Here is a 12,744-nt window from a genome sequence, read left to right as displayed (position 1 = left end):
GTGCACACCTCCTTAACAAGCGACTGCGGGCTGTGTTCTGCAAAGCAAGGGAGGAAACCGCTGGGAAGGGGTCGGGATGGAGGGAAGGAGTCAAGCGCAGGGGCCGTGCAGGGCAACAGAAGAGACGCTGCCAGGCACCAGGAGAGCACAGAGGGGGCCTGCTGGGCACAGCTCCGTGGAAACTGACACATGGTCTTCTTGGCTTTCTTTGGTTCTCTTGAAGACTTTGGTTAAGAATAAGTGACAATTAAGGCCAAGATTAATTTCATACTGGGAGAACCAGGGAAAGTGAAGTTGGGCAGGGATGATGGGAAAAGACAGCAAAGTTCCTGCTTCTATTTCTGCCAAAACAGCAAGTCAGTATACATATACGTGTGTGTGTGTATATATATATATAAATAGAAGTATAAGTATCTTATTTACTCTATAAGGACACATTCCAGAAAAAAGAGCCAGAGGATTGATGAGTGGTCTTCTCCAGGGAGGGGAATACAGAAGAGGGTGGGCACTGCTGATTCTCTGTCCAGCACAGACAAAGAAGAGTCCCCTGGCAAGGTGACACCACACACCACTTTATCTGCCCTCCTCAAATGGCACAAGAAATCCATGTGTACATAACGACATGCTAGAACCAAGTTTAATAAAACTTACTTTCGTACCTGTATTATCACATATATATATATATATATATATATATTTAAAATGCCACAGATCCACCTAACAGAATAGTACAATAGCATAAACTACCATGCCAAGCGTGTAAAGATCTGTGTTCTCTGACGATTCAGGAAAGAGTTCAAAATTCTAAAGAAAGTTCTTTAGACTCTACAGACACACAGAGACATTTACAAAACTATATTTATTTCTATCTGTACATGTAGACCACTTATATTTAGACATGTATATAATTCTCAAAGAATCAGATCATTTGGTCTAGGCCATATGAGATTTTGGTTATGAGAAAATTCTGACACAAAATAGAAAAAAAAAAAAATCAGGCTGATAAATTAGAAACTGTTTCAAGACTCTTAAGGCTTCAGGCAGTGCCTCTCTCTCTCCCATTAGAGAGAATTCTGAAATTCCAAGTCGAGTTTCTTGCATTAAATCTGCTGATGCGAATGAACAATTTTCCTTTAATAAATTATGAACTGCATTCATCGTCCTTAAGACTACTTCCAAGCACAATTCTATAGGCTACTTACGTATTAAGTTACATTGATACTTACATTGACTAATCCGAAATAGTGCTCGTTGACTGGAAACTGTTCTGGACCAATCTCTTTCTCTAATGCCGAGGCATTGGCGCCCTATGGGATGAAAAGGAGAAATCTCAGTATTCAGGGTATTTTCCCAATACTATCACAGATACATACACATTACAGAGAGATCCTTAAAATGATTTTGTTTCCTGTAACTACCTAACATTATGGAAAGAAAATAAAGGGTGACAATGAAGAAGAAAGCCTTTTAATAATATGACTTAAAAAAAAAAAAAAACAGTTTGCAGGAACAGTTGGATCAAGGAATTCTACTAAATCCTGCTCCTTTTCCTACATGATTCTTATGTGATGGATGAGAGCCCCTGCTGTATCTGTGGTCTCATAGGTGCGTGATTTCAGAGACATCATGAAGTTAAACAGGCATACCTTCAGCAACCTAACACTTCTTCAGCAGTGTACGCATGAAAATTTCTCATGCAGAACAAAGGGGGACAAGAATGTTTGCTGAGGGCTTCCCTGGTGGTTCAGTGGTAAGGAATCTACCTGCCAACGCAGGAGACATGGGTTCAATCCCCGGTCCAGGAAAATCCCACGTGCCTTGGAGCAGCTAAGCCCGTGGGCCACAACTCCTGAGCCCGGGTGCTGCCACTACAGAAGCCCATGCGCCTAGAGTGTGTGCGCCACCGCAAGAGAAGCCACTGCAGCGAGAAACTAGAGGACAGCCCCTGAGGAAAAGCCTGCGCAGCAACAAAGACCGACACAACACTGCCAAAAATAGATGAATAATATGAAAAAAAAACATTAAAAAAAGAACGCTTCCTGAAGTCTTACTGGTGACAGCACAGCTGACCGCAATCTATGAACAGATGGCCCATAAAATGACAGCATACCACGTAGCTGTCAGAATAAATGAAGCAGAGTTCATTCACACACACAGGTATTTCTCAAATACATAATACTAGGTACACAAAGAAAAAAGATCAACACAACCACCACCACATACATACACAATAGCGCACGGCAAGGGGGCTGGAGAATGTACACGACACGCACCTGAGTGGGGCCGGAGGAGGCCAGGACGCGGAAGTGAAGGGGGTTAAAGACAAGAGCGGAGAATGAGATGACACCCAACAAAAGAAGGGCCTTGCTCAGAGAGTAACCGCGTGCCACGGTCTCAGGAATACGGTCGACACGTCTGTGCATCTGGGGCACCGAAGGAAAAGGGATTGGGGGGACGGGGGTGACAAAGGCCCTGAGCACCGGTGCGTGCCAGCAAATGCACTCCAGACGAAGTCTGAAAGGGAAGTCAGAGCGATTCTGGAGACAGAGTAGCTGTTAACTTCAAAATTCCCCAGAAAACACAGGACCAGATGAATACAACTGACACTACCCACAAAACAGCCGAACGCTGCCTTGTGTACGAAGCCGCGGACAGGACGACACGCACACGGCGCCTCCCCGGGGACAGCCGCACTCAACAGCACCCAGTGCCCAGCGTGCCCCTGCTGCCTCCTCAGCCTGGAAGCCCGGCCCTTTGTCAGGTGGCGCCTCCTTGGCTTCCTGACATGCCAGGCCTGAAAATAAGGCCTGACGGAAGGAACCAGGCAGGCTGGTGGTCAAGCTCGACCAAAGCAAGACATTTGCCTGAATACATTTCAGCCGCCCAGCACCTGTATTTATACATGATGTTTACTTGTTTAAGACATACTATTTAGCTTTATATAAGACCTTGATATAAGCCCTAGCTCACAGACACTATTTAAATTTGGCATTCCATGCACTTTTTAATAATAACACGAAATTCAGTTATGACAGCAACTTCAAGATCCACTGAACCAGAGCCCTTTGTGGGGAGCCTACCGCCCACTGTCCACACCACCAGCTTGAGTGTCTTGTCACGGAATTTCCTCGCGTGTGCTGAGAACTATCACTAAGAATTCAAACTGATACTGGTGTCATTCAAACAAGTATAACCTCTTTCCATACACACATACACAAAAGCTAGAAAAGGTGCTGTTGTCAAAGGACATCTACTTGGAACAGTAAAAGCCAGCAGGCACACCCAAGGAAGGCATTTCTCGCCCTTAGGGTGAATCAAGAACCCAGCATGCCAGGCTTCCCTGTCCTTCCCTGTCTCCCAGAGCTTGCTCAAATTCATGTCCATTGCATCAGTGGTGCCTTCCAACCATCTCACCCTCTGTCCCCCGCTTCTCCTCCTGCCCTCAATCTTTCCCAGCATCAAGGCCTTTTGCGATGAGTCAGCTCTTTGCATCAGGTGGCCAAAGTGTTGGAGCTTCAGCTTCAGCATCAGTCCTTCCAATGAATATCCAGGGTAGACTTCTTCAGCAATTTTCCAAATCCCAGCTCTAAGCTCATCTGTTGGGTGTTCAAGGAAGCCCTTACACCAACTTAGGTTTTCACAGCTAAAGGTCAGAAAATTTCTAAAGTCTCTTCTAACTCAACATTCTATCATGTCTAATCACTTTTATCCACACTTCTGAGGACATTACTAGATTCACACAAAACTCTAGGAACTCCAAGTCAACCAGCACATGACAAGCACCATAGATGGTTATAGATGGAGTAAGGGCAGCAGACTGCAATGGGAAGTACAGAGAGCACGGAACTTACGGACGTGAGCGCTAAGTTAAGGTACAGCACAGTAAACTATACCTTAGTGCAGCGCGATGACACCGCGGCGCTTATTCTGTGAATGTGCGGGAGGACAGTCTCATGGCAGGAATTCAAGACTCTCTTGCAGAAACGACCAGAGCACATTCCTGCCTCTAGCCAAACGCTAACTACAAAGGCAGGGTGTAGACAGAGCAATCCAGTGGCTGATGAGTGGTTCTTTTTTGTTTTTAATTTAGAAGTGTTTTCAACACTGTAGTTAGACATTAATTGGTTAAAAAATTAATAATAAAGAAAAAAACCCCACCAAGTTGAAAATGTGCTATACAATTTTTTTTAGTACATTTACAAGAGTTCTCAAACACCATCCCCTGAAGATTCTAAGATTCTGTTGAAGGTTGCCAAAACCTATCACGTCAACTAATAGTCCATCCAGCAGCCCAAAATTTAAACTGAGCCTAGAACCTGTCAACATCCAACAGGGATGGCTCTGAACAGTCTCCCATCCCCACATTTGAGAAATATGTTCCTACTGCAATTAACAACACTGCGTGAAATCATGATTCTTCACTGGGACAAAGGGAAGAAATGCTGGCACTCTCAGGAATCTCTGCTCTAAAGCCATGGGGATCAGGAATGTCATCTGTTTTGTCTGAGAACACAACACACTGAAGGAAGAAAACATTCTTTCTGACTCTTCCGTTACCACGTAAGATTATTTTAGACTCAGGACCTATTGCTACAAATTCATCACGAAGAAGTGATTAGATATTTATGACCCTCCTGATGAAAACAACCAAAAAGTGGATGAACTTTTTAATTAAAAAAAAAATATATATATAGTAATTTAGTGAGCTGGTGAGAAAATAAGAAATCTGCAGAAACCAAAAATCAAGTGATGGGAGAACCTGAGAGATGAGCAAATGCCAAAGACGGATTTCATGAGGAGGCACCTGCCGACACCAGCGACCCGAGCACCCCACGCTGATGGCCGGATCGAACGGGGCACGGAGACCAGGGCTGAGGCTCAGGGCCCGCTCAAGACGGGGACCGGCAGGAGACCCAAGCACGGCAAGGGAGCCGAGAGGGCTGTGTCTTCAGCAAAGGCGGAACAAGAAATAACCCTGCACCACAAGAGGAGATGGCAAAAGAACCTGCAGGACTTGTCCATGGCCTGGGGGTGGGAGAGACGACCAGTATCTTCCCAACATCATAACCACAAGCTGGCCCCCATCAAAGCTTGTGACCCAGATTCACACACACAAACAAAATCAGGCAGGAAATGTAATTCAACAAGGTCCTAAGCGGATGGTGCCCACAACTAGCAAACAGTGGAATTACAGACTCATTCCAGAAGACAAATTCAATCCACCCACAAGGAATTCCCGCAAGTAAAACTCCCAAGAGATTGAGTTCACAGTCAAAAATCACACATACACACAAAAGCAGAAAAACAAAGCACCATGTGTAAAAACCAGTGAAAATACAGACAGAAGAATTAAGACTCAAGATGCTAAACATCAGAAATATTTCAGACATGACATAAAGCAAATGGTTGGTATATACAAAGAAACAGCAAAAGCCTGATTATAAGAACAAATGTCAGAATTTAAAGCCTAAGCTGATTTGTTTTTAAAGAATCAAATAAAACTTCCAAATCTGAAAATTATAATTGAAAGTAAAAAACTCAATGGTAATTATGGAGACAGTTTAAAAAAAAAAAAAGCTCCAATACTTTGGCCACCTGATATGAAGAGCCAACTCACTGGAAAAGACCCTGGATGCTGGGGATGACAGAGGATGAGATGGTTGGATGGCATCACTGACTCAATGGACTTGAGTTTGAGCAAGCTCCGGGAGTTGGTGATGGACAGCCTGGCATGCTGCCATCCATGGAGTCATGAAGAGTCAGACACGACTGAGCAACTTAACAACACACTGCTGCTGCTAAGTCACTTCAGTCGTGTCCGACTCTGTGCGACCCCACAGATGGCAGCCCACCAGGCTCCCCCACCCCTGGGATTCTCCAGGCAAGAACACTGGAGGGGGTTGCCATTTCCTTCTCCAATGCATGAAAGTGAAAAGTGAAAGTGAAGTCGCTCAGTCGTGTCCAACTCCTAGTGACCCCATGGACTGCAGCCTACCAGGCTCCTCCATGTCCATGGAGGTTTTCCAGGCAAGAGTACTGGAGTGGGGTGCCATCACCTTCTCCTAACAACACCCTGGCCTGGCCTAGTCCAATTCTTAAAAAACTGAGTGTCTCACTGAAAATTAACCACCAACCCATGTGAAAGAAGAGAAGTAGAAACTGTAAGGATACCTTCTGTTTACTGATAAAGATACTATGTTTTGAGGACACAGCTGCAAATAGGAAAAAAGAAAACCAGTCGGGAGATGGCTCTTCTGAAGGACAACGTTTACACAGTCAACCATGGAAAACACATCTGACCGCCCTGCATCCTGCCGTTGAGAGAAAGAAACAATTACACAAAAGCAAAGTGACACCCAGGAATGTTTTCAAGGCAGTAAATTAAGGAAATCTCTTCTACCATCTAAAGCTCGACTATGATTAAAAAATGGTTATCTGTGAAGATGTATTTGGAAAAGCTAATTATGTTCAGTGTACACTGCTTAAGAAAATAGCAAACTTTATACATTTTAGCAAGAAATAAAAAGGGATGAAAATGTAAAAGATCAACACCTCCATATAGGAAATGGACTTATCAAGAACATAGTCGTCTGTCTGTATCTGTGGGGAACTGGTTCCAGGACCTCCACAGATCCCAAAACCCAAGGATGCGCAAACCCATCATGCAAAACAATGCGGTTCTTGCATATGACCCATGAGCCATCTCTCGAGGTCATGTCACACCTAGTGCAGTGTAAATGCCATGTGAACAGCTGCCAGCACACGGCACATTCAAGTTTTGCTTTTACGAACTTTCTGGGACTTTGTTCACAAATGTTTTCGATCCTGGGAGGCGGAACCCACAGATACCGAGGGCCGGCACTTCCTTCTTTCCATTAGACAGCTTACAGTTCTTTATACTAGATAGCCTGTATTTAATACAAATATGAGAAAACACATTTCCCCCACTGTTGTGTTTCAAGTCCTATCTTGAAATCCAGCATTTATCATTCCCAGTTTAATACTGAAGAGGGTCAGATCAGGTCGGGAGCCAAAGGAGAACTGCCAAAACAGGCAGGAAAGGCTTCCTGAAGATCAAAGAAGCAAGTGACCCTACAAACCGAGAACAGTTCGGGAGGCACAGGAAGAGGCGAGGTAGGATGTGGACAAAGCAAGGAGGAAGTGAGTGCGGGCAGGAAAGGGGTCAATCCAGAGTGAGATGTGAGAAGCAAGCTCCTGTCTCCCAAACCAGAAGATGGAGAAGGGAGACAAGGCTGAGAGCCCACGACTGTTTCCCTGGAAGACGCCATACCCCGACGCTAAACCAGAGACGCCATGCCCTGACGCTAAACCAGGTATGCCGTGCCCCGACGCTAACCCAGACACTGTACCCCAACACTAAACCAGAGACAACAAACGTTTTCATGAGAAAACAAACCATTTCCATACTCTCAGTCTCAGGCATCCTAAAAGTCATCCCAAAGCAGTAGTCCTCCAGAAAAGATGAACCTCAGTAAGCATCTGAGAACCAAAAAGGTCGCAGCCCTCAGTAGGTAGCAGAGTATCACAACCGCTGTTCCCTTTTCAGTGACGCTGAAGAGGTCACAGTGCCTCTCCCTACCGAGAGAGTAAACGGTGGTTTGTGGGACTTCTGTTCCAATATTCAAGTACACATATATTAGGTCTAACTGCCAAACCGCTCAATCAGAAAACGGGGACCAACGTTTTCCCACTTACAAAAGCGTGAACCCCTCTGTTTTCCCCAAATCCTGTGTTACAGTAAAGTGAACTATGTGAAAAGTCCCTCACACTCCTGCAAGGAAAATCACCATCCAGCTACAACGTATTATTAAGCTGAAGTGAAATCAAAGCTATGTAAATTATTGACTGACTGAATTATTCTGTTACTGTAACAACAGGGTTCATACTCCAGATTCCAGGGGCTAACTGTAATAAAAACTAAAATTATCATCAAACCGAAATAGTTGTTAGACACAGAAAGGAACTGACTGCTGCTGGCAGCTCGCGGAGTCCTGTCCAAAACACCCCGCAGAATGGAAAGACGTCACAGAGGAGACACAGGGGGAAGTTCCTGGGGTCAGGCCCTCCACCACCACTGTTCAGCTAAAAAACCCTCAGCATTAACTATGTCAGAAGACTTAAAACCACAGGCTTTAAAACCCTTCGGAAAAAATGAGGGGAAAATACTTTCTCATTTTATGAAACCAGCATCACCCTGACTCTGAAGCTAGACAAGACACTAAAAACTACAGGTGCTATCCCTTATGAATACAGATGCAGAAACCTCAACAAAGCACTAGTGAACCGAATTCAGCAATGTACTAAAAGGATTACCGACCATGACCAAGTAGGATAAACACCCGGAATAAAGCACTCTTACAACCCAAGAACAAAAAAAACAACCCAACCAAAAACAGGCAAGTGACTCGAACTGACATTTCTCCAAAGATGATACACAATTGGCAAACAAGCACATTTAAAGATGCTCAGTATCACTACTCACTAGGGGAAATGCAAATCGAAATCACAGGGTGCCGCTTCACACCCATCAAACTGGCCAGAATCAAGGGGGGGAGACAGAACAGGCATTGGTGAGGATGTGAAGAAACGTAGTGGTTCCTCCAAAAATTTAATATGGCATTCCCATATGGCTCAACAATTTCAATCCTAGGTATATATCCAAAAGGTCTGAAAACAGGAAGGTCAACATTCACAGCAGCATTAGTCATTAAAGGCAAAAGGTAGAAAGAACCCCAAATGCCCATCAAGAGAGGAACAGATACACAAACCGTGGACTAATACAATGGAGTATCATTGAGCCATAAAAAGAAATGAAGTACTGATTCATGCCACGACATGCATAAACTTTGAAAACGTTATGCTAAGTGAAATAAGAGGACCCAGACCCAAGAGGACAAATAGTGTAGGATTCCATTGACATGGAACACCTCCACTGGGCAAATTCACAGAAGACAGAAAGTAGATTAACTTTAGATTAAGCAAAGTCTGCAGACAGGGAGGAATGGGGAGTTCTACTGAATGGCCATGGAGCTCCGGCTGGGGTGATGAAAACATTCTAGAATATGACAGCGGTGACAGCTGCCACAACATGGCAAATGTAATTAATGTTACTGAAATCTATACATAAGATTAACTGAAGTGGCAATTTTTTTGTTGTTATATATATCTGACCACAATTTTAAGAAAAGGACTTCGTGATCAAGGGTCAAGGCTGTTACACTGGGATCCCAAGACAAGAGTTAATTACGCATCCCCCCCCACCATTGTTTTCCTGGAGGGCAAGTCACTACTGAAATCCATAATTTCTTGGGTTAAAAAAATCTCACCATGAGGATCAGATAAGGCCAAGCATTGCTTGTTTAGTGTCATAAGCCCAAAAGATGAGTTAAACCTTGAAGCAAACAATACTTACCTTCCACTGCTCTGACTGAGCTAGCTACAAGAGTGCAAAATAAAGACATAGGGAAAATTCCGGGAGGCACTGCTGTCTGAGGAAAGACGGGGACAGCAGGGCAGAGAGCAAGTGTGGTCCAGATGCCCAACAGTGAGAGGCTGAGTGACTCCCAGTGTCATGTGCGGCACTGCTGAAAAACCTCAAGAGAACTCACCTTTCAAAATAAACACAGGCTTACCTGTTTTTTTGTTTTTGTTTTCTTTTTTTTTTTTATTTTATTTTATTTTTAAACTTTACATAATTGTACCTGTTTTAAATACAACTAGAACACAATGTTCCAAATGCAGGGAGAAATCGGAGTGGGAGCCTGAGTTTGGGAATGCTACAGAGATCCTATGTGGGGGCCGGGAATCGGGGACAGAGTCTGAGCCCAAGCTCAGCACCACCTCCGGACAAGTCACCAAGGCTGGTGTGGTCTCTGCACCTCCTCATACAGGAAAACACCTACTCTGCCAAGCTCAGGGGGCTGGAAAGCAAACAACGAGAGTGAAGCTGCCCTTCGTAAGGCTATCAGAAGCATCAGTCACTCAAGTGATGGTTTCAACCAAACGGAACAACACAACGGAAAATTCCAACAGAAGACAGCGAACTACCTCACTTGTACTTTGTTTGGGAAGCTACTGGGCAGGTTAAAGAAAACACATAGCTCTTTATCCCAAAGTCTGAAGTTAGCACCCCCTGGACAGTTGTAATAAATACTAGAACAAGCACCAAATCCCTTTTGTGTGCCTCATGTAACACCTTATTTAATAAATACTGCAAGCTCATACACTGAACACAATGCAAAGTGCAGAGGGTAGAGGGTAAAGGCAAGGTGTTATTGGTCGCCCCCTCCCTTCAGTTCCTTTGCCCAGAGACACCGGCTGCTAACAGCTTGGTTTCAGCTCTACAGTGGTTATTATCACAGCTGTAAATTACAGATGTCTCGTCACCAGCTTTAAACCTGCTCTGCAAATGTGAAACTGGCACGCACACGCCTCCGGTTCTCCTTCCCCACACCACCTCCCAGTTTTTATTACGAATTACTGGGTATAAGATTGCTTTAGGGAATCTAGTAATTCTATATTTAACTCTCTAGCCAGATTCACCAATCTCATAAAATAGGTAAATTACTGCTGTGAAACTCTCCTTCTATGTCCCTCCTTCCTCCCCATCCCTACTACCTGTTTACCTGGGCAGAGGCTGGACCACTCACATTTGCTTCTGTGACAATTCACCCACCACACTTCACTCACAACACAGGAGCTCCACAGACAGCGGCTTGGAGGGCAGCCAATGCTGCCCGGGGAGCTCAACTCGAAAGCAGACAAAAAGACGTTGAGTAACTTCGACGTAAGAAAAGGTGAGTTACAAAGGCGGCAAAACTTTACAACTATCAAAAAAAAAACATTGATGCGACAAAGTTCAGGAAAGTCAACAAGAAAAAAACCTAAGGAACAGACACATGGCCCTTGGACATTTAACTATTGTCACTTAAAGGAGAATCTTTCAAGTTTCCCGTTCTCCTTCTCCCTCCCCGGTTTCCCTTAAGTGTCTGGAAACCCCCGCTTAGCAGATCCAACTTGTGAAAGAAAGATGGCCAGCATCTGCATCTCTGATTGGGATTCCTCCCCACTGGTCCTGAAAGAGCTGGGAGGGACAGGGAGGCAGAGCGCCGGGGGGCGTGGCTGGGGGTGGCTGCACCCTGGGCTGGCCTTAGGTCTGCGGGGACCCAGCCCATCACATGCCGGTCCCTGCTCTCTCCCCAGCCCTAACGGCCAGTCCACCCACCCCCAGACAGAAGGTCAGCCACTCTCTGCAAAGACCAGGTCTCTGGCCTGACCCCATGTGCCCACTACTCTGTGTCAATAGGAAGCGAGAAGGCTCCCTGACCCAGCTCTCCCAAGCCAGAGGCTAGATGCGATTACCATGGTGACGGCATCACAGCCACAGCCAACCATGAACGGCAGATTCCAAGTTCAAGCTTCCACAGGAGCTCTCTGGGGAGGACCACAGCTGGCTGGTCTGTTTTTTGCTTCTTTTCTTTCCCATCACTACTTTCCAGTCCTCTAGGAATCCCTCAAAGGATCTGGTGCGTCGGTAACGCCGCTCAGCCTCTAGCTCTATTGCAGTTCAATAGACAAAGCACCGATAGCCAGCCACTCAGCACATGCACGCAGACACACCTTTCTGTGACTCCCACAGATGGTGCCACTGAAGAAGCAGACATGCATGTGCTCACACTGGCCACAGGGTCCTTTATAGCAGATCTCGTAAGAGTTTTTATATTAACAAGTATTATATCACTTCCAGTAGTCTACGCTCCACATGACACTAATATATCTAAATCCTATAACAAGCTCTGCTAATAAACATCTACAGTCATGAAAGGAGTCCTTCTTGGTGCTAAACCAATCTGAGCAGAAACTCACACCCCACAGCAAAGGCTGTTCCATTCAGACCGCTGTTTCCTGAAGTCACTTCCAACAATGCTTTCTTATTACATCCAGAAATGTAAAAGAAACTCATAGATCCATTATCTACTTCAGAATAGTTTTTATAAATTAGAACAAATTTGAAAACTTATTAGTCACACTGACTGTGTCACCACACTCCAAAGAAGGACTAAAGGACTGCTCTTTATAGTGATGCTGATTCCCACGGGATAGAACATGGAGAGAAGCAGTGTGCAGACCAAAGGTGACTCAACTTCAAAAATATCCTTATCCCATTTGGTTTGCCGTCTAGAATCATCTTCCATTATATTCTGAAACTGACACAGAGGTGGGGAACAGGTCTCCTCTATTCAGTCTGAGGAGGGAAACGTGAGTCCCAAGGTGAGCACACACATCACCTGCCCAGACACATGGTGCTCCCTCCCCCAAATCCCAAAGAATAGGGACCTGCTCTCCATTCAGGTCCCCTTAAGTCTTTCCTACTACCAAAAATACTCTCACAGTTACTTCCTTCTGAACAGCGAAGAGTAAGCCGAGGAAGTCTGAAACAACCCCAACAAACAGTAATTCTAATTCCTCTAGAGAAGAAGTAAGGAACTTGAACACAACTTGAACATAATTTTGTAATGCTAGAGACGTGATCTCATTACAGAATGTGATGGATGTTCTGCTGCTGCTGCTGCTAGGTTGCTTCAGTCGTGTCTGACTCCGTGCGACCCCATGGACTGCAGCCTACCAGGCTTCTCCATCCATGGGATTTTCCAGGCAAGAACACTGGAGTGGGTTGCCATTTCCTTCTCCAATGCATGAAAGTGGAAAGTGAAAGTGAAGTCG

General features: G+C 45.0%; 1 protein-coding gene across 4 annotated transcripts in view; it reads right to left on the bottom strand.

The window, feature by feature from the left end:
- Nucleotides 1-12,744, bottom strand: part of USP12 (ubiquitin specific peptidase 12) — a 59,872-nt gene that overhangs the window by 26,400 nt on the left and 20,728 nt on the right. For 3 of the 4 annotated variants that reach the window (NM_001098059.1, XM_010810799.4, XR_009496605.1), the window contains 1 exon segment: nt 1,227-1,307. In NM_001098059.1, the coding sequence (NP_001091528.1) occupies nt 1,227-1,307 (81 nt within the window). 4 annotated transcript variants of the gene reach the window in all.

The sequence above is a fragment of the Bos taurus genome, chromosome 12 (genome assembly GCF_002263795.3).
Source record: "Bos taurus isolate L1 Dominette 01449 registration number 42190680 breed Hereford chromosome 12, ARS-UCD2.0, whole genome shotgun sequence".
NCBI classification, from domain to species: domain Eukaryota; kingdom Metazoa; phylum Chordata; class Mammalia; order Artiodactyla; family Bovidae; genus Bos; species Bos taurus.
The sequence above is the reverse complement of the archived record's forward strand: the minus strand, read 5'-3'. Positions and strand labels throughout refer to the sequence as shown.